This window comes from Zeus faber (genome assembly GCF_960531495.2).
Source record: "Zeus faber genome assembly, chromosome: 3".
Classification (NCBI taxonomy): Eukaryota; Metazoa; Chordata; class Actinopteri; order Zeiformes; family Zeidae; genus Zeus; species Zeus faber.
In genome coordinates, this window is record NC_137190.1 from 13,073,257 (window position 1) to 13,095,297 (window position 22,041).

At 46.6% G+C, this 22,041-nt stretch overlaps 2 protein-coding genes across 2 annotated transcripts; both read right to left on the bottom strand.

Annotated features, from left to right (window-relative positions):
• Positions 1 to 2,983: 2,983 nt before the first annotated feature.
• Positions 2,984 to 9,631, bottom strand: fbxo22 (F-box protein 22). Its single transcript, XM_079997627.1, has 7 exons — positions 9,499 to 9,631; positions 9,157 to 9,289; positions 8,651 to 8,738; positions 7,712 to 7,810; positions 6,987 to 7,139; positions 6,732 to 6,897; positions 2,984 to 5,017 (listed from the first exon to the last, which is right to left on the bottom strand). The coding sequence occupies exons 1-7, from the start codon at positions 9,627 to 9,629 to the stop codon at positions 4,624 to 4,626; spliced, it is 1,164 nt and encodes a 387-aa protein (XP_079853753.1). The 5' UTR covers positions 9,630 to 9,631; the 3' UTR covers positions 2,984 to 4,623.
• Positions 9,632 to 12,799: 3,168 nt separating this feature from the next.
• On the bottom strand, positions 12,800 to 20,446 carry tpma (alpha-tropomyosin). Its single transcript, XM_079997631.1, has 10 exons — positions 20,173 to 20,446; positions 19,367 to 19,492; positions 16,717 to 16,850; positions 15,643 to 15,760; positions 15,232 to 15,302; positions 15,041 to 15,116; positions 14,855 to 14,917; positions 14,616 to 14,685; positions 13,530 to 13,608; positions 12,800 to 12,979 (listed from the first exon to the last, which is right to left on the bottom strand). The coding sequence occupies exons 1-10, from the start codon at positions 20,284 to 20,286 to the stop codon at positions 12,976 to 12,978; spliced, it is 855 nt and encodes a 284-aa protein (XP_079853757.1). The 5' UTR covers positions 20,287 to 20,446; the 3' UTR covers positions 12,800 to 12,975.
• Between the last annotated feature and the right edge of the window lie 1,595 nt (positions 20,447 to 22,041).

Genomic DNA, 22,041 nt, shown 5'->3' on the forward strand with positions numbered 1-22,041 from the left:
TTAAAAACTTTCACTTTTCATCTCTTTGTTTAATTCTGCAACTCTCACGCAGAAAACGAATAACTCAGAAGGTTTGAGTGGGAGGGATGGAGCTGGCAGGGATGGACAGGGGTGACTCCATCATCCTCACACCGTCCTGAAACGTCCTCTCAGCTTCTCTACACGTCCTCAGCCAGCGCTGTGTCCAACATTCACCTGGAATCTACAACTTTATCATGACATGAAGGTGTAATTCAAGGAGAACGTGCTGCACACGTCTGTGTGTGCGTGTGTGTGCGCCTGACATTTGGCGTTGGAGCATCTGTGCTCGTAGAAAGTATGAAGGACAAGATGAGGAGAAGAAGAAGAAGAAGAAGAAGAGGGGAATCCGTTGTAAGGTGAAGGTTTAAGGATGAAGACGGAGGGAAGTATAGAAGAGAGTACTTGCCGAATGTTTCCATCACTGAACAAAGAGTTTTCAGGATTTTCCCCACCGATAACCACGTATTAATCACATTATAACATGAATGAACAAAACTATGAACTATAATGATATATATAAATGTTTTATTTATTGTTTATATTCAATTATTTATCATATAAATAATATAAATAATGTAGTGTAGCATTAGAGGTAAACAAAATAAAAACAATTGCTGGAGCTAAAAAAAATCCAATAATTACCATACTTATTTTATTGATTTTTTTTTTTACAAAGTTATTATGGATTCCTGATTGATTATACACACCATATAAGGCTCCAAATTCATAATTTCGGACACAAATCCCTCTGAAGTTATTTCACCTCGTCCCGGCGTCACAAACAAAGCCCACACTCACACAGCAAGTTGAAATAATAAATGATCACGGTGGTGTGGACGGGAAATGAGGGATGGAAGTGGAAACATCATATAGTTTTGTTGGTTGGGTTCCACTTACTCAGCGCTGGCCATGGTGCTGATGATGGAGCACTGGGCGGAGGTTCGGAGGTGTGTGCGTGTGTGTGTGTGTCGTCGCTTTCCTGCCTCTTACTGCTGCGGTTGACTGTTCCACCGGAGAGACACCGTTCTCATGTTGAACCTGGAGGAAGTTTATATTCAATGAAGGCCGGCAGATCAAAAATTACTGCACGGTACATAACACTGAAAAATCTACCACTGTACTACTGTAAATACTAAACTAAGACTAAGAACTGAAAACCATCGGGTGGTGGAACATGTGCATACATAGTTCACCTCATGTACTTTCCGGTTGAAATTATTTCGCGTCCCAAGCTCCAAGTCATCAATGGGACCTTTTCAATGACTTTTAATTGAGGTTTTCGATGACATAGTCAGCTATTTCTTTTTTTTTTTGTTGTTTAGCAAACTGTACATCATGGCAATTTTGATGCAAAAAGAAAATTAATGCATTGTACTGCAAAAATTGGATTGATAAAATGGTGTTTTTCGATGTTCCAAGAGACCTAACTTTACCAGATGGGGAAGAAAGTAACTCCATCAAGTCACTTATAATGAACTCTTGATATGGTTCTTAAGCTTTTAATCAAGTCTCTTCACACGCATAGTAAAGCACATTGTTGCACACACTGAACACACACACACACACACACACACACACACACACACACAGACCGAGGAGGATTCCTTCCAAGGAGTAGGGACGCAAGGAAAACGTTATAACTTTACAATGTGATGCAGAGAAGAGAGAAAAAAAACTTTAAAGCATGTGCACACACATGTACAGTACACATACATGTGCACATGCATGCAAGCAGCAAATTCATGCATGCAAAAAAAATAAAACGCTAACTAGTTTGCATGGGAGAAAACCGAAATGAACCAAATGCAGATGAAAACAGAAAAGTTGGAAGGCTGTCATGTCTGCACCTGGGGTGATATTTGCACAGATCTGAACTAAGTTTATTTGCTCTGCCCTTCAAGAAGGCAACACCAAATAAGGACAGGGCACCAGGTAATAGAATCACTTATCAGTCAGAATAGTGAATTTTGGGACATTACCTTTACCTGTGCGGGATTTACATGTTGGGGGGTCGTGCCTCCTGCGGCTCCTTGCAGATGATGGTGGGAGACGGACCGAGCTCCTGTGGTTCCTGGTGGAGATGGGTAGAGGTCCGGCTCCTGGTTCTCAGCCTCCTCCTCAGCATTCCAGTGCGGAGCCTCCGGTGCGGGCTCGCCGCGCGGCTCAGCTCCGATCGGGTCGGACGGAAGCCCGGCGCTCCGGCAGGTCCGGGTGCGGGTCCATCCGTGGTGGCCCTGGGTGTCCCTGGCCGCAGCCTGCCTCCACGCAGCGGGGGCTTTCCCAGCGGGGGATCCCTGCGGGAGGAGCTGTCCTGGGTCCTGGAGCGGAGCTCGGTCCTCCTGCAGCGGTCTGGGGACGGAGAGAGAGGAGGCTGCTTGCTTTTTTTTTTTTTTCTCTCTTCTCCTTCCCTCTCTCCCTCTCTCTCTCTCTCTCTCTCTCCCTCTCTCAGCCAAACGCCATCAAATCATCGTGGACGTGATGAAGCCGGAGACTGAGTGACATTTGCATCGTTTCGGTCACGACGCAGCAGCGTGAAGATGACGCTCCGTGTGTGTGTTGGTGTGTGTGTGCGCGTATTACCCTTACAGATCTATCAGCGTCCCCGCTTCCTCATGAGTTTTTAATGGCTTCTTCAAATGATAACAAAAAAAACAAAAAACAAAAAAATGGGAAAAAAAAAAATTTGGCCTACTATGGCAGTGTAATTTGCCTTCCCAGCAATTGGCTGCACCGCGTGTCATTCAGCGGGAAGAGCCAGTGTTTGGCCGGAGCCGCATCCATCACTCCGCAGCGGCTCCTCCTGGATGCTGGGGGTGTGCGCCGAACAGAAGATGGGTGATCTGAATCCATTATTCCAAGCAAAACACCGGCTGATACAAGGGAAGCAGTGATTTAGGGACAACTCTGTGCCCCAGCGGGATTTTAGAAGAGGAAAATAAAGATCCGTCTCATTTTGGGGGTCTTTTTTTGCAGTTTATTGAGAAAATTAAAACATGATCAATTCAGAAGAGATATGATTTGGCACATCCTACACAAAAGTGCATGTACATAAAAAAAAAAAAAACTAATTAAAAAAAACTGGTTGCTCAATCAAGCGAGAAATTTGAAGATGGAACATCTTAAAGTTGAAATACTATGAAAGAAGTCTAAGCTCTCGCATCCAGAAGTACCTTTCTGATGGTAAATAATTTGCCATTTAAAACTACAACAAAGGAGCCGACCAGAGCTGGCGGGTGCTGCAACAGCTTTCCCAGGTTGGAAACGCTTCCTGTTGTGCGATCAATTTCAAAATCAACTAATCAAAAACTTTTTTCAAATTGCACATTTATCTCCAAAAGATAAAAAATAAAATAAAAAATAAAAATTAAAAAAAACGTATGTTCACAAGAGAATGGGGGGAAAAAAAGAAACGTCACAATTATGTCTGGTCTGAATATAAACGCTGGACACCCAACAGCGTTTGACAGAGGGAAACTGTTTTATAAATAAAAACAAAAAGGCACCTCTTGAATCTCAACATGACTCCAACTCACGGGTCAAACAGGCGACAAACGCAGCACAAGGAAACCAGGGCTCTCAAAGCCCCCCCCCCCCCCCACAGATATTCCTCCGCAATGTCTGAAATGTAATAGATGACAAAGCGTGGACCTGGTTTTCCTGGTATTCTCGCTCAGCGTTTGGAAACCCCTGTTAGGGAATAAAATCAGCCCGTTAAAAACGGATTTCACATCACTTCCAGTCGACTCGAGAGAATTTGTTCTAATTTTGTAGACGGGCCGCTCCCCACACACTGTCAACAGACAATAGCCGGGTCTGTTTACCACTCGCTGACGAGTTTCTCTTCAACTAATACTGATTGGAAGTTTAAACTACTAATTTGATTCGAGTGTGTTTTGTTTTTTTCCTCCCCGGAGCGCAACCTGAAAAGGGAAGTTTAGCGGCAGTCTTCCGTTAGGGCGGAGCGGGCAGGACCGTGGGGAGGAATAGGAAACGCGCGAGAATTAAAACCCCCGAGTCCTCGAGAAAGCCCCACCCAGCTGAACCCACCGCGTGGAGCTCATTACAGTTTTATTACTTAGGCCCAACTAGGTATTGGATCATGTTTATCAAAATGATGTTGACGTGCCTCCGCAGAGGAGACGAGCTTTAAATCAAGGCGGCTGTAACTTTCCAAACGGGCGGGGGGGCACCACCACCACCACCACCCGTTGATTACTGAATGAATAAAAACTTCAATTAACATAACTGCAAAGCCGACAGCCCACAGGGTCGACAACGGAAGATATGAATGTGCATAAATTTGGGGGGGAATATATATATTTATATACATATATACAAGACTGCTATTTTATATGTGATGGATTTTCAGAACATTGCAAAAAAGAAAATAAAACTGAGCTGAAAAGTCAAGGCTTTGTTTTCAGTCTTCTCGGTGAAGAGCCGTCTTCTCCAACGTTGTCGCGGCTCGGACCGTTCTCCTGCCGTTTCGTAGCAGGAGTCGGGGCGTTACTTGGAAGTTGGACAAAAGGCCAGTCACACACTTTCCCAGAATTCCGTGGTCAGTATTCTCCTCCCGTCTCCGTCGCTCCGGGCGCCCGGCGGTCACCCCAGGTGCACCAGCGTCATGACGGTGGTGTACTCGTGCTGCAGGCTGTCCGTGTCGGCGTCGCACAGCGTGTAGTCGTCCTTCACGATGCGGTCGCAGCCGATCTCGCCGTTGCCGAACAGGCCGAAGAGCGGCGTGTTGGGGAAGACCTTGCGGAAGGCGTCCGCCTCCACGTTGCTCTGGTTGTTGTAGTAGTTCTGGCCGCGCCCCACGCAGGCGAACATGAAGCCCAGCGTGTTGCCCTCGGGCAGCTTGGCGGCCTTCAGGCGGCGGATGGTGGCCTCCGCCTCCTTGGGGCTGCTGACGTCCTGCTCCAGCAGCACCGACGCCCCCTGCACCCTGGGGCCGCTCAGCGTCAGCCCCACCACCCCGTACGCACCGTGGCTACAGCTGCGGGGGGGGGGAGGGAGTGAGAACGACAGGTAAAACAGAGACGCGTAGGAAGGAGAGGAGAATCGTAGGACAAAATGGGTCGATTTAACTCCCGGAATAGTCACGCCTATTTTTACAGGCCTTAATCACCGTCCAGTCTCAGAGGGCTTCACACCCCTTCACACAGAAATCAACAGCATCCCCTCGTCTTAGCACCACCCGGGCAGAACACCACTGAGCACCACCCGGGCAGAAAGCCACGGGGGGGGGGACCTTGAGAAGGGTCCACAGAGGGAGGAATCCCCCTTCCAGTGCGATCAAGCTGCAGTGGATGCCGAGTGGGCGACATTAATAATATAATATGACAAATCGCAGGTTAACCCGGTAAGCCCGACAGACCCGCCAGCGGGTCCCCAGTGCCGCCCGTGTTTGACAAGCTCAGTTTTTAAGATGAGTTTAAGGTTCCGGCCATTACCGGAAATATATCGGAATGAAATTGGGCTCATTAGAACAGCAAGAGTCTCACCTTTACCGCCATGCCTGCCATGTCAGCTACAAAGGTTATATAAGCGCCAGGGTCCTAAACACACCTTGTTCGCCATGCACTGAAAAGATTTTATTTTCACCCTTTTTTTTTTTTTTCTTCACACTGTGGTACCTAAACAGTCATGGAATTGTAGAAATCGGGTGTGGCTACAAAGCTGAGACTCAAACGAATCCAAACAGCCAGATTGCATTCATGTGTGATGAAATATGGCCTCCCAGTTACCATTTCAATGTGATGACAGCATTTTTTTATTTTTTTAACTTTAACTTATTGTATAAAATGACCTATTGTGACCTCTGGGATAATCACCCCCTCCATCCACTCTCGATTGGTCAAAAATGGCTCAAAGTTGAACCAATACTCTGTAACTCTGTAATGGTATCAACCCACAACTTGGTGCAGCAACTAATCACACATAATTGAGCATGGGAATGGTCGTCAATAGGCATGAGTATAATGTTCAAAGCCCCTTTACGCTCAAAATATCAATTTTATCAGGCGTAATTAAAAAATAGAACATTGTCATTTTTCTTTCAGGTATAGTGTCAAGCTGCATCTCAAATTATTCCTTAGGGTCTCATCTTTCTGATTTCTTCTGTACTATGCAAAGTTAAAGCTAGACATTTATGTGTATTTTCATGAAACAGGTTGCCTGGAAAACAAGGATTGTTCTCTTGATTATGGCCTTGCCTATTATTGACTGTATTTATTTATTCATTGACTACCATATCATTGACTATTGATTTTACGTAACCCATGCAATATAATATAAAACTATGCTTAGGGAAGTCAAGCTAAATATTTTTAACTCAAAAAGTGCAATATATCATTACAATATTGATATTGTGATACGAGGCTAGATATTGTCTGGGATTTTGGTCAATGTAATATAAGCCCAACGTTGCAATTAAGGCTACATTACAGTAAAGTAACTCTCAGCTTCAGACTGTTCCAGCTGTTCAGACCAACGCTCGTATCGGCCACATCACTAACGATGGTTGTTAACTAAATATTTCCTCTGTGAATATTTTGGGACAGCGCCAACTGCTATCCCCCACTATCGCCAAAGTATCAATACTGAGGTATTCAAAGAAACATTGTAATATCTGATTTTGCCAACACCGCCCGCCCCATCCCATGCAACACTAAATAAAACAACGACAAATCAGACGGATGATGAATCACCATTGTCTCGGCGGAGAGAACACGCTCTCCACGAGTCCTCCGGCGATGAGCGCTTTGCTCTTGGCGAGCGGCTCCAGCACCTGGTTGAGGAAGCGGGCTGCCCCGGACTTGTACGCCTCGTAAACAAACATCAGCACCACGCGCAGCTCTGGGTTGTCCACCAGACCTGGAGACAGCAGGGAGGAGGGAGGGGAGGGAAGGGTTAGTGAAATACAGTCATGCTTAAAAGCTATAAAACAAGTCCTGAGCACCCGCCTGCTTCTTGGAGGCTGGTTTGGGAGATTGTCTTCTTGCAGAAGTGGAAGGAGCTGATCTGGACGCCCTCCATGCTGGGGAACATGATGGCGTACCCCGCCTCCCCTTCCTGGTGCTCCTGCGAGAGGCCCGAATAGGAGCCGCTGGGGGTCACTGCAGAGAGAATATATCCAAAAATGAATAATACAATTTCTAGATGAATAGGTCCAGCTTAACTCATACCCAGTCTTTACTTTTGTCCTTGTGATGGATATTAGTTTGTATTAAACTTGTGCAGTCGTATTGTAGCATATGTTTACATATCTTCTGTGGAATAAATCAGTTTGATATGTTTCCATGAAGATATTTGGTAAAAACAAAACAAAAAAAGCTGTATTCCAGATTAGATCATTCACATCCATTCTGATCAAATCTTGAAGAAGGTTCAAACCATATTTTATTTATTTGAGAGCTTTTATTTATTTATTTATTTATTTAGTTTTAAAGTCAGTGGGAAAGGGAGCAAGAATAAATCCAAATATGATAAAGAAATAATCATATCCCAACATGGACATGCAAATAGGTATATTTTGCCTTCTTGTCATTGAACTAATATGACTTTTTAATGGATGTGACATAATGTAAGAAACAGTTTTGAACTCTGCTTGGCTAAGCAGAACGTCCTCAGACATGTGACTCTGCTGCTCGCAGGAGGAACCGTGACGACCGACAGGAAAACAACTCACAGACGATTCCCGGAGCTGCGATGCCCATAATGTTACAGCCTTTAGGGAAGAGCAGGTTCAGTTCCTCCACCGTGTCTGGACTGTGCCGACTCTTTTTGGCTTCAGGGTTGAAGAGAAAACGCGTTAACATCAGTTCATCAACATCACCGAATCATCAAGTATACAGATAATAAAACAACAATTCAAGATAATACAACTACAGTTTCGATAGAAGCTGCAGGTGTTTGCAATAAGAGAGGGGACATTTCCTTTACATAACCACTTAGTTATAGTCTCCTTAGATTAGGGAAACGGTTTCATATGTGCATTTTAAATTGGCGTAACACTACTGCAATGTACGTAAGTGCCTTTGAAATATTGAATTACTTTTTCGCTACTAATAAAATAAATACAGGGGCCGTGTGCAAACTTACATATGATCTGTACGCATATATCAATATCAGTTTTTCTGTACTTGCAATTAATGTAAATATTTCTCAGTTTTTTCCAAACAAACCCTGATATTATTAAGCCAAGAATGCCTAAAATGCTCAGATGTAGAACTATCGACGAAGTACCGCCTGGCGGCTTTGCAAACAGGAAAAATACCATGTCTGAAATAAAGAATGCATTGTTGCATGCACCAATGTTTCCATTTCTTTTTTAGTTCCTAAAAAACTACAATACTATTTTGCTGCTGTTAACCTTTTTAAGGTACTACCATTGCGGTCTGGATTGATGTGTCACATGCAAAGGGATTTCCACCAAATTTAATAACTGCTTCAAGGCTAACGGCATCAGACATTGCCGTTTTTTAAAAAAAAATCTTATTAGTGAATAAAAATGGTCCAGCCTTCACACAGAAGAGGGGCGTGGCAATTTGGAATATATGTTTGTTTTTTTTAACATTCGACCCTTCGGTATTGGGATGGAACACAGCATCATCCAACACAGGCGTACCTTTGTTTTGCCTGTAGCAATATGCATGTCCGTTGAAGGCGTCGCAGTCTACCATTGCCAGAACAGTTTTAGGAAGAAGAAACACTTTCTGAAAATAACAAGCAACAAGGACGTTAAAATCTTTATTTAATTTGTTCCACATATTCACATTCAACATTTTAATCAAAGATAAACCCATTTTATGGGGACACAGATGAGTATAGCTCTCTCCAAATGTGCAATGTAATATAGGTTCACACTCTGCTACTGTACATGCAGTGAATGAGTATGAACATAATTTGCTTGTTGTATATAAATCAATATTTCGTACTAAGCGCCACGTCACGTTTAGAATTCATTGAATATTTTCTCAATACCGCTGCTCCGCGCCGACACTCGGCTGGTTGCTGAAGCGTACCCCGACGGAACGCGTTTCGAGTACTTTTTTTTTTTTTTTTTTTTCGACCACATTCGGGGAACAAAGCGTTCGAAACACCCGGTTATCGAGCCGGGTTGCAGCGGTTTACCTCCACCTCCTGGGCCAGGCTGCTGCACAGGGCATGGACCCCGGAGCTGGACGGACCGCAGGCGGACACCCAGGTGAGCCTCTGCTGGGTCCTCAGCACTCTGCGGGCACAGTTCCTCCACAGCCTGCACACACTGGAGGAGGGGGGGGGGGGGCACAGGCGGTTAACCGGGAACGTCGGCGTGACATGCGAAAGCAACAACGCCGGCGGCGGCGGCGGCGGCAACAAGGCGCTCACAGTAACACGGCGGCCGCGGAGCGCGGGTTAGCATGTAGCCGGCTTTAGCTCACCGGCTGTTGCTAACGCCAATGCTAACAACAAGCCGCTGCAGCGGGACGTTACCTCTGGACGCGGAGCAGGGATTTGGTCGGCACGAACAGCAGGATCCTCTCGACCACCTCGGCCACATTGCTGAGTATGTACTCGACCTTGCCATCCGGGGAAGACGCCGAGCAGTTGGGACTTTCATCCATGTTTTATTTCTCCCCCCCCCCCGACTTCCTCGAGTCGCACCCGCGGATGCCAGGGAGGCTGTCGGCCCGTGACCTTTCACCCCTGGTCGCCGGCCGCAGCGCCCCCTCGCGGCGGGTGCGGGCGTTTTCGAGCGGCCTCCAGGAGGATCATGGCGGCGCTGGACGAGGCGAGCTTGTTTTGTCGGTCACGTCGGACGCACAAAGGGGAAATTCAAAAAAAGGGATTCGCCCAAGACATAAAAGCCAAGGAGGATACAAGTAGAGGAATTAAAATCTAAAAACAAACAAAAAAAAAAAAAAGGCGCTCAAGTGCAATTTAAAAAACAGCCCGACGCAAACCCGCAACTATGCTTTGGTTGTTAGGATGAGAAAGGGATGAGAATCAAATATCTAAGAAACCGAAAAAAACAATAAGGTCAGAGTGCAATTAAAAAACAAAAACAAAAAAAAAACAAAACAGGCTGATTATTCACTGCATGGAAGGGGCATAAACAAACATTCAGAGTCGGGATTTTAAAGCAGTGAGCATTCGTGAAGTCTCAATTCTGAGTTTGTCCCAAAAAAAAAAAAAAAGGCATTGAACTAAATGCTGCTTCAGTCTCCTCCCTAGGCCCAGTTAACAGACCCATCCCAGACGAGTCAACATGTCTGAATGGTTCATATCGTAAGGGCAAAACCATGATGTATTTTGGCATTAAGCCATTGAGAGATTTAACCCAGCAGCGGTTTCTTAAAATCAATTCTGTGACGGTGGAAGCCGGTGCAGAGAACTGAGGATTGGTGTTGGGCAGCGTTCTGATGCAGCCTGTGCCACAATTTACTAAATCTCGCGAGAAGTAACCTCTATCGTAGATCCAGACAGTAGACACCACCGGTACTTGTACATTCGCTGCATGCAACTTGCTAGTACACAAGTCATTACTTTTAATGGATATTAAAAAAAACAAAAAACAACCTTAATTATCGTGGCTGAGAAGTGATCTCAATAACAACAGACGCACGAAAAAAATGACGTTTTACTTTTTATTCAGGTTTTACAGTCCCATGATAAAAATGCAGAAAAGGAAAATTAACAGCTTGACTTTATAAAAGTTCAGTTTTGAGTGAAAACAATAGAACAGTTTGACAGTGATGACAATGCAACACGTTCACTTCATTCGTTTCCAGAATTATGATAGTCTCGTGACATACGCAAATTATGGCTTTTAACAATAGTTAAAATGCAGTCAAGTTACAAAGAAAAAGGTCATAAATGACAAATGAATAAACCGATCAAATCCATGTTTGATTTTTTTTTTTTTTTTTTTTTTACCTCGTGCAGAGTTGTTTCCTGAAGTCGGAGGACGAGTCCAAACGCGCTGTGACGCAAAGAGCCACGAAAAGCTTGAAACAGCGAGACCGCATCAAACACTACCCATCTCCAAAATAATCAGATCCAGCGTCTGCTGAACTCTCTGGTTCTCTTCCTTAGCGCTCTTAAGTTTATCTGTTAACATCAGACGGGGATCAGTCAGGGTTGTGACAAGACACGATGAGATGCATAGTTAGGAACAAGTTGAGGGGCTTTTGCACCAGAATTGGAGAAGAGAAAACAATATACTAATACTAATAACAATATACTAAGTCTTTTATTAAAAGTGCCGCTCTAAAACATAACATTTTCATATCTATGACATTTATAGGATTTGTCTTGAATTTAAAGTTCAATTTTGATTTCGTTACTTGTTGCAGAATGAAAAAAAGTCACTTCCCAGAAAAATGTGATCGTCATCACTGAACTAACCACGAGAACGCAGTCGAATCAATTGTCAGTGACAATTATCCCAAAATGCTGATAAGTTTTTAAACGTAAAAACAATGACAACTGTACATCTGATCGTGTTCAGTCGTAAATTATTTGGATAGTTCATTTAATATCAAACCCTGAATCATAGACGAGTGCAGCATGGAGGAAGGGAGAAATATTAAATATACAGTATAAATAAATGCTTTTATGCACGACAGCCCTGACACTTTTTTTTTTTTTTAATAAGTCACAAAGGGAGCGGACGCCACAACTTTTTGGAAAACCCGTTTGTGACCTGAAACCTTTGACGTGCAGTGTGAGCATGCAGGGGCCCCACAGGAATAACGCGAAGCTGTCTAAATGCATATGCTGTATATACTTGATAGATATTTAAGGATTCCTTGTTTCAGCAATTGGGTTTTAAATGCCAACATTTGTCACAGTTCTTTAGTGTGCGTTTTAGGCGTCGTTTAAGGCTACTCTCAGCTCATTGGTCAGAAGACGGTTTTTCTCAAGCTGCTTGTACAGATGGTCTGGAGCCAGAGAGCGAAAAGGAAACAGAAAGAGGGAAAGATGGGAAAAGAGAAGAGTTAGTGACGGCGACAAGACGGCGGCTGTTATTCCCAAAACATCACGCAACGCGACATTCAGTCCAACCTGACCCAAAAAAGGAAAGGGGGGGGGGCAGCGAACATCTACTGTTTGACTTAGTTTCAGAAATATCTACATAGAGGCTTTATTTTTTCCATATTCATGTTTAATTAGCAGGTGGGGAGTACAAATTCCATGAGAAGCCAAAATCACATCAGGAAAATGTTTTGTTTTTTTTATTATTCTGATACCCAAATTAACCAGCTCTGCACGTACAGTAATCAACCTCCAAAACGTCCTTCACATTCTACATACAAACCTTAAACCCCTCATGCTCCTGAAGTCATTTATTTTAATTGTATAACGCTCGGCGATGCAGTCATTCCTCTCTAGACTTAAGGGCACGTTCAAGAATAAATAGAGAAATAGGAAATTCTACATTTTACTTGAATTCCAACATGCAATGCAAGATGACCGACAGTCATGAGCCTATTCCTGTACAACCCAACTAATCAACACCAAGTTACCGGTTAATATTCTGATTGAAATACTCCTTATGACACGACTCCAAGCTAAATATCAAAACTCTTGGGTGTCATGTTGAGCCACCACAACGCTAAACAACACAATGGAACGGGGCGGGAAGGAGCTTCAGAGCTAATTCTTTTTCAAAAGTCACTTGACAAATAAATTAAAGACAAAAAGACAAGGAAAAACATAAAAATCAAATCATAGGATGAGACACACAAAATGGATATGGAGGAGAGTGGCAGGACAGGACAGAGGGCGGACGTGGATGGATGGAATAATGTTTATTTCACACAGAGCGACACAACTTAGACTTCTGTACAGGTGGCGGTGACGGAGCGGCCACAGAGCGCCCCAGAGACGGAGGAGGGGACAGAGAAGAGGGGGGGTGATGGCGTTCAGCCAGCAGGGGGCTTCTCGGGGTGAAGGTATGGGGACAAATTAGCTGTGGAGGAAAAAAGGAGGGGGAGAAAAGGGAATATTGAAGAAAGAAAAACTTGAACCAAGGAAACCAAAACGCATGCAGAACAGAAAAGGAAACCCTTCAACCAAATGAGATGCAGGGATAGGGAGAGTACATGAGAAATAAACGAAAGAAAATAAGACGAAGGTATCTTCTTTTAAAAGGGTGGTTGAGGCAAAAGCTAAGAAAATATATGGAATATAAAATGCCACTAATGATATACCAATGTCTACAAAACATTAGCCAACAGAAAGGGGAATGTTTCATTTTTTGATTAAGTGCCACACCCAGTTTATTTCTTATGTCCTCTAAGACGTTGAAAAGGTGGTTGACACCAAGCCAAGGATTTAAAATATGAAATATCACTAAATGGATAATAGCAAGAAAATATTAGCCAATAGATGGGGAAATTGAAGAGTGCATTTTTTTTTTTTTTTTTTTAAATGAAGCTCTACATGAGTGCAGTACTAAGGCAAACCACGAGATGGCGCCAATGTGTTCAAACAGCAGGCACAAGCAGATGGTGAATTACATGGAAGTCATGTCGTTGAGGGCGTGGTCCAGCTCCTCGCTGATGGCCTTGTACTTCAGTTTCTGGGCATACAGCTCATCTATTATGTGGGTTCACGTGAACGGAGGGAGGGCAAGAAAAAGGTGAGGTGACGGAGGGAGTGAAGGACGGACGCCGTGGAATCGGGTTGGGGGAAAAAAGAAAAAGAACAGAGACAGAAAAAGGAAAATAAATGAAAAACCCAACAGAATATATAAAAAGAAAAACAAATCTGGCAAAGGACAGAAATAGAAGGATGCGCAACAGCTGCTGATGTCGTGTCAAATTCCTGAGGAGTCAAAGAAACAGCCTCACGTGTCCCCCCCCCCCCCCCCCCCCCGACTCCGAAAAGACGCCTTGAGACCGTCTGGCCTTTTACAGCCACCAGCGTACACACCATCACGTCAAGGTGAGAAATAACAGGAATAACATCACGCAGAGACTCGACTATATTGGAATCTTTTTTCTTTAACTACACCCTCGACTAAATACTTTCCATTTGTATATCCTGACACGTAAAAAAAAACAAAAAAAAACTAAACTCCAAAGGAGATCACGTTACGCCCTCCACTCCCAAGTGTCACCCAAGAGACAGAATATAGAAAAGGTGTGAAAGTATAAGGAGTCTCACTTATATAGGTGTAGGAAACAGGGAGGTAGAGCGAGCACAATAAGATGCTTCAAATCTGCATTTACTGTACAGACTAAAGTGTGTTAGGACGCTCAGGTTCATTTTGGCATTTACCTTAAGATACATTATTATTATTTAATAATATCCAATCTTTATTCCTCGTCAAGAGTGTATTTAGCCATTTGTTCTTTTTTTCCCTCCCCCATTATTGAACCTTGTATGTTTGTATTCTGTTAAAAACTGAAAACTTTCAAGTATAAATTATAAAAGATTAAAAAAAAAAAAAAAAGCTCAAAGTCACTTTAGTGCTCATTGAAAAGGTCGAATATTACGATTTAGCACCCGCCATGTACCCGACATTAAAAATCAATCAATCCAGATGCCATCCCTCCAGCCATAAACTACATTTGACGACGTATATAAAAGCAGGTTCATACCCTCCAGGTCGTCGATGGTCTTCTCAAGCTTGGCGACTGATCTCTCAGCGAACTCAGCACGCGTCTCAGCCTGAGAGGAGGGAGACACGACCACAATTCACATTTGTCCAACGGCTGTTTATGTGGAAGATTCCGACTCAACAACGCGATTTGGGGAAGTAAAATAAATGCAACGGACGCGACAGAGAGCGGTTAAACGCGACGCCCTCACATTGACGGTTCGAGGCTCCCGGACTCACCTCCTTCAGTTTGTCCGTCAGGACCTTGATCTCCTCCTCGTACTTGTCCTCCTTCTGCGAGTACTGCAGGGGGCGAGGGAGGAGCGGGCGTCAGACACAACGTCACCCGAACTCGGAACAAAGAACAAAGCGACAGACGGGCCGGACGCCGAGACTTCACGCCGCCACGCCGGCGGGGCCACCTACTTTCTCGGCCTGAGCCTCCAGAGACTTCAGGTTGTTGGTCACGGTCTTCAGCTCCTCCTCCAGTTCTGAGCACTTGCTGGAGGTCGGGGAGAAGAGGAGGGAGCAGAAAGCCTTATTTAAAAAAACAACCCCCCGGTTATTAAATAAACGGTTGACGGGGGGGGGGACATGGGGGGGGAGGAGGCGCTCACCCCTCAGACAGCTCAGCGCGCTCCTCCGTACGTTCCAGGTCGCTCTCAATGATCACCAGCTTACGGGCCACCTGGAGTCACAGGACATGGGTTAGAAAAGGACCGCGACAATCCCCCGGAACGTCCAGGGTGGAAATAATACCTTCATTAGTTTGGTCTGGTGAGATGGGACGTCATGGATCCCAAGAAGTAGTTAACCCATAATGACGCACGTCCAATTCATGGTCAATCAACGGTGATGTCAATTGAATCCAGTGACTACCCTAAAAACAATCATCTCCTTGATGAGGAGGGGTGAAGGGGCGGGTGTGTGTGTGTGTGTGTGTGTGTGTGTGTGTGTGTGTGTGGGGGGGGGGGTCTCGCTGCGGGTTCCCAAGCTCAGGTTCCCGGGCAGGCCGCTGAGCCACTCGCCTCCTCGTATTTGCGGTCAGCCTCCTCAGCGATGTGCTTGGCCTCCTTCAGCTGGATCTCCTGCAGCTCCATCTTCTCCTCGTCCTTCATCGCCCTGTTCTCAATGACCTTCATTCCTCTGCAGGCGGAGAAAGTGGGAGAGGGTGGGGGTCACGACACGGCGCCGCAGGACAACCACCGACGCTAGGTCTGTTTACTTGGTATTGAGAGCGCGTTAACGGGCGCGCATGAGTTGCATGACCTGTTGGGCAACGCCGTCCCGTGCGGCAGAACGTCGTGGGAAACACAGGTCCCATGCGGCACAACTGTGAGCTACCGTCTTCCTGTTCACCAAGATCTTGCAGTACTCCATTCTAAAAACGTACCCCACCTCAGTTGGCTGTATTCTGACCGCCGGTTAATATTAGCAAAGGAAAACAAATCTCTTCCTCATTGACCTATAGCACACGTTAGAGTGTTTTTGTTCCAAAGATACTCACTGGCGATCTGGAGGCCACTGTGTGCAGTGTTCATACAGACGAGAATATAATTAGATTTAAACTCACTATAATATCTCAACGGGGGGGGGGGGGCTAAAGACCAAAAACTGGACATTTCTACCAACTTAGTTGTAGTTACGGTACGATTCCCCACATTGACATCTCAACATGCAGCCCATGATTCTCCAAGAGTAATTACCATTGCAGGGTTCAATTGGCTTTAGTTGGACATTAAGGTTTTGTTTTTGGGGGGGCTAAGCCAAACAACCGACCCGCATCCAGCTACCCCGCCCTCCATCCATCCATCCATCCCTCCATCCATCCCCCCCTCCATCCATCCATCCCAGGCTACAGGCACGCGCTGTATGATCGGAGTAGCGTGACTTCATATCAGAATGTTGACATTACACCTGCGTCTTGTCCATTGCAACATGGCGGACAGCCAACGATGCCAATATCGATCGCACATTGGCATTGACCGTCGCGACCTTCCCCAAAGTCGGCGCGAATATTGTGCGCCAGGAAAACTTTTCAAGCCGGCACCCCACCCCCGGAAAACATCAGGCGGCTTCCCGGCCGCGGAGGGTGCCCCCACCTCTCGCTCTCGTCGGCCGCCTTCTCCGCCTCCTCCAGCTTCGTCAGCGCCGTGGCCAGACGCTCCTGGGCGCGGTCCAGCTCCTCCTCCACCAGCTGGATGCGTCTGTTCAGGGAGGCGACATCTCCCTCAGCCTGGAGGGGGAGGAGGGGGGAGACGGCATCAGCACCGGGAACAAACCACACCTCGTGTACACGCCGCGCCCAAATCCGCTGGTTTAAGGCTGAATCAAGGAGGATCTGGTGTCCTGTGCAATTACAATCTCCCCCCAATAGTCTTATGGGTTTAAGAGTGTATTAAGGCGAGGTTTTAAAAGGCTGCAGGGTGGCTCAGACAAGAGCCACCGTTGTCTCACACACACACACACATATTTGAGGTATGTGAAGGGACATTTCTCCATCCTCGGTTCCTTATTTTAGGGTTATCAGCACCATTTTTCCATGTTACCAGCTCCCTCCACTTGCTTGAGAACCTCATTTCCCCGAATACCCACGGACGCGCCTCACAACGCGAGAGACGGTCTCATTCACCGGGGTCAGCGTGTTGAGCCATTTCATCCGCGCCACGGAGCCGCCCCGCCGCGGCGGGCACGGGGCGTTCCGGCCTACCCGGGGCAACACACACACACACACACACACACACACACACACACACACACACACACACACACACACACACACACGCGCCCCTAAGCCCTAATTGCCTCAAATCACGCGCAGCTTACGGCCTCCCTCTCGCGCCTCTCCCGGGCCAGGTCCCGCTGCAGGCTCGACGCTCGCTCGTCCGCCGCGTCCGCCTGCTCCTGCAGGGACCGGATCTTCTTCTTCACGGCTTCCAGGGACGCTCCTCCGGCCATGGCTCCCGCTTCTCCGTCCGGCGTCCGGGGGTGGGTGGGTGGGTGGTGGAGCGGGGGTGGGTGGGTGGGTGGCGGTGTCCCCACCCGCGCGAGCAGCTCTGCTTCGGCGGCTTCCGTACAGGCACGCGCGCGCGACCGTGACCGTGACGCGGACCTCGCGCACCGCTCCCGGTGTCTCCAATTAACCGATGACGAGGAGGGCGCGAGCCGCCACACACCGGAAATGACTGTTTAATACGCGATGGCGAAAGCGTGCGTGTGTGTGTATATTGAATATATATATTGTTGTTTTTGTTTCTTTAAATATCGGTTTTAACCACGTTCCGTACGAATGCTACGATTTTTCTTTTTTTTTTAATTAATTTATTTTTTTTTGGGGGGGGGGGGGTAAACATCAACCTATAAACTCCCCAGACCGCTGCCCCCTGCTGGTGATCTGAGGAAGACACCTCCAGCCCGAAAGGCCTGAACTCGTTTCTTCTTCCTCCTCACTGACCCATAGCACACGTTAGAGTAATTTTACTCCAAGGATACTCACTGGCGATCTGGAGGCCACCGTGTGCAGTGTTCATACAGACGAGAATATAATTAGATTTAAACTCACTATAATATCTCAACAGGGGGCTAAAGACAGTTTATTGGAAGGAGTCGGCCAAAGACCAAAAACTGGACATTTCCACCAACTTAGTTGTATTTAGGGTACGATTCCCCACATTGACATCTCAACATGCAGCCCATGATTCTCCAAGAGAAATTACCGTTGCAGGGTTCAATTGGCTTTGGTTGGACATTAAGGTTTTGTTTTTGGGGGGGCTAAGCCAAACAACCGACCCGCATCCAGCTACCCCGCCCTCCATCCATCCCTCCATCCCTCCATCCCAGGCTACAGGCACGCGCTGTATGATCGGAGTAGCGTGACTTCATATCAGAATGTCAAATTGTTGTTGGTTATAAACCTCGAACTATAAACTCCCCAGACCGCTGCCCCCTGCTGGTGATCTGAGGAAGACACCTCCAGCCCGAAAGGCCTGAACTCGTTTGATTTGAATTTTAGTCAGATATATGATATATGGAAACGGATGTCCTATGTATCTGGGAACAATGGTCTACGGAGACACGGAAATCACACTTCTTACCTTTGAAGGATGACTTGGTTTGCACACGATCAAGAATTCAAAATAAGAGTTTGGTTGATAGGCCTAGTGTGTGTGTGTGTGTGTGTATATGTTTTCTGTGTTCCTCTCTATTATTGTAAATGGGTTTTTTTGGGGGGGGGGGGGTATCGTTTTTATTATACAGTTTAAAAGCAAATTCAGGTGTTTATTGCCTGTTGCTATTGATGAACAGGTGTGTTTTGTTTGTTTATCTTGTCTAACATGCGCTGTCAGGTATGACAGTATTTCAGTGGGCTCTATTGCTGAATTCATTTCTGTCAAATTCTGTGGAAATTAAAACACAAAATGGTACATGTCCAGAATGGAGTTAAAAAGAAATTCTGGGAGCTGTTTCATCACAACATAACCCCCCCCCCCCGAAATTCTACACTGGTCTTTAGATTCTCCCGTTGTGGTTCTGTGGCCAGTGAGCTGCCACCACGCCATATACAGCACATGTTCTAAATTTAACCCTTTCTGTATCCCGACTGAGCCCTTGCACGATTGACAACACCTTCACCGAATTCACGAAGCCACCGAAAGGGCGGGATTTGTAACGATTCCAGCGAGGTCGGCGCGCTTGAGGTCACGTCTTCAACTTTTTTTTTTTTTTTTTTTTTTCATTGACCCCCAAACTCACGTCTGTGGCCTTCTTCTCGGCAAGCTCCAGCTTCTCCTGGGCGTCCTTGAGGGCCTCCGAGTACTTGTCCAGCTCATCCTCTGTGGCCTTGAGCTTCTTCTGCAGCGCTACCAGGTCGTCCTCCAGCTGGTGGGGAGATGGTGCACGAGGGCGTGGAGACGTAGACAGAAACAACGGCATTTAGTCAACATGGCACTGGTTCAAATGAAGAACGTAACAAACTGTTAATTGCACCGTTTTTTCAGACTGTACTTTGCAATGTAAAGGCTATGAACTCAACTAAATGTACTATACTGTGCTCTAAGTTGATGCCATGCAGCTTGGTATCATTTCATCATGAATCATTTCTGAAATATTTCTGAAACATTTTCCAAATTAAAAGTCTTTTGAACTCGACTGATGGAAGCTGTTGTCGTTTGAATTATTCCTTTATCCTTAAAATCCCATTTACATCCACATAAAAAGGGGATGGTGGTGGGTGGCCCACGGTTGGAGCGCTCTATACGGCGGTGATTATAAACCTTTCACATATCAAGGGCCCCCAATTCGATATGCATTTGATGTGGACCCCATTTGTCTCTAGGAAGGCCCAATCTGAGACGATTTAGTCCAAAATTCCACACCTGTCTGTATAGTTAACAGAGAAACTATGATCAAAAAAGCCGTTATTTTACAAACGGGGTCTTGTTAATGAAATAATGGTAAAGTTTAACTATCAATCATTTAGATGGGGAGCCCCCTGGAGGGTCCCCAGGGGCCCCGGTTTGAGAACCGTGGCACCAAGCCACCGACGCCCCGCGCCCGACCTGTTTGCTCCTGTCCTCGGCCGCCTTCTTGTCGCCCTCAGCCTGCTCCGCTCTGTCCAAGGCGTTCTCCTTGTCGAGCTTGAGCATCTGCATCTTCTTCTTGATGGCGTCCATGGCTGCTCAGTGGAGGTGGTGCCGGCCGCGGCAACGACAAAACCGAAAGGAATCGTAGGAGGAAAGGAAAGAACGAAAGGAGAAGGAAGGACGGAGGAGCCTCAGAGCGTCTGCACCGAACTCGACCCTAAGCTGGAGTGCGGGTTCCTCGCCACACGTAGTGATTCAAATATCAGCTTCCGCCCCGGAGGAGCCCCCCGGTCACTGGATCCCCACCGCCCGCCCCCGCCCCCTTCCCCCCAGGACACCCAACGCTTTTTTGGAAGCGTGTCCAGCTGCTCGCCGGCATCTTTTTTTAATGCATCCCTCCGGTGATTCGTCCGTTCCGAGACAGTTGACGACTTGTGTGACTATACAAGGGACACGAGGGGGGCCAAACCCCTCCCCGAGAACCCCCACACCGAGACGTCTGGTCCTATTTCCAACACCCGCTCGACCCCACCACCACCACCACGCTCCCACACCCCCCGACCTGGAAGTAAGTCGGGGGTCGGGACTCAAAGCGGTCGTCCCGTGGAAGAGCTTGAAGGAGAAAGCAAACTGACGATAGTAACCCGCGTATCAACTTCAAGGCCTCACATACAGGGGTGGAGCTGTCATTTTGGGCTAGATCTACACCTTTTAATCTGGGCTCACTTGGAATGGCCTTCCTCCGTCGCGGTTGAACGCAGTCTCAGACTTGCATCTTTAGTCTAGGTTTAAAGAAAATAAATATATAAATATATATTTCTGGAAGGAAAATTAGAGCTAATCTAGGCCTAGGTGGAGGTTTGAATCAAACCCGGGCAGAGGCAGGTTTATCTTTGGATCGAAGGGCGTAGCGCCTCCGGGTCGACCTTGAGGAAACTGAGGAAATGGATGGATGATGTGGAGATGACCCGGTCTAGAACAAACTCATCTTCACTGGGGAAACGTCTCAGGAAGGCATTTTTCAATTCTGCATGAATTCAAGAAGGATAAGCTTGGTCCTGACTGACATTAAACCCCGTCTGCGAAAACCGCTCCCTTTATACGTATTTCGCGAAAACAGAAAAGTTGAAACGACAAGAATGTTGTTTAACTTGGACAGCAGGGGTGAAAAAAAAGGAAAAAAGAGAGAGAGAGAGAGAGAGAGAGAGAGAGAGAGAGACGATCGTCCGCTTCTTCCCCTTTGGAAATGGACGTCGTCATCCTGAACGCAGGAGGAAATGACATCGTGCCTTTGAAGGGACAGCCCACTCGGTGATTGAATAAGCCCGTGTGAAATGTTCCTCTGGCCCACCGGGGGTGTCGCGTTGTCTGCGATGCGGCGCGGGGCTAAGCGGTCGTGTCCAGAGCTCACGACAGCCTCATCACCGGCCTCGTTCCCTGCCCCCCCCCCCCCGTGGAGGTATATCACGGAGCTCATCATACAACCTTATCATAAGCTCATAAGTGCCTGGGAATGATCCCAAATGGGCCCTCGGTGACAGGGCCGGAGGCCTTGGCATTTGGGGGCTCTACGCGCAGCTGTCACCCGGCGGCAGCGCTAACAGCTTGAGAGGAGGCTCGTGATTGGCCGAGACGTCTATTCCCGGAACACCGCTCTGCTACAGTACTTTTGATGTCTAAGCCCCTCGGCATGTTCCAAAAAGGAGGGGCGTAGAAGGACAAATACGTGTGTTTTTTGGGCCGCTGCTGTGGCTGGACGCCATTTACTCACAGCTGTTTGTCATCACGATAACATTAACACTCGTATTAGAAGAAGAAGAAGAAGAAGAAGAAGAATAAGAAAAA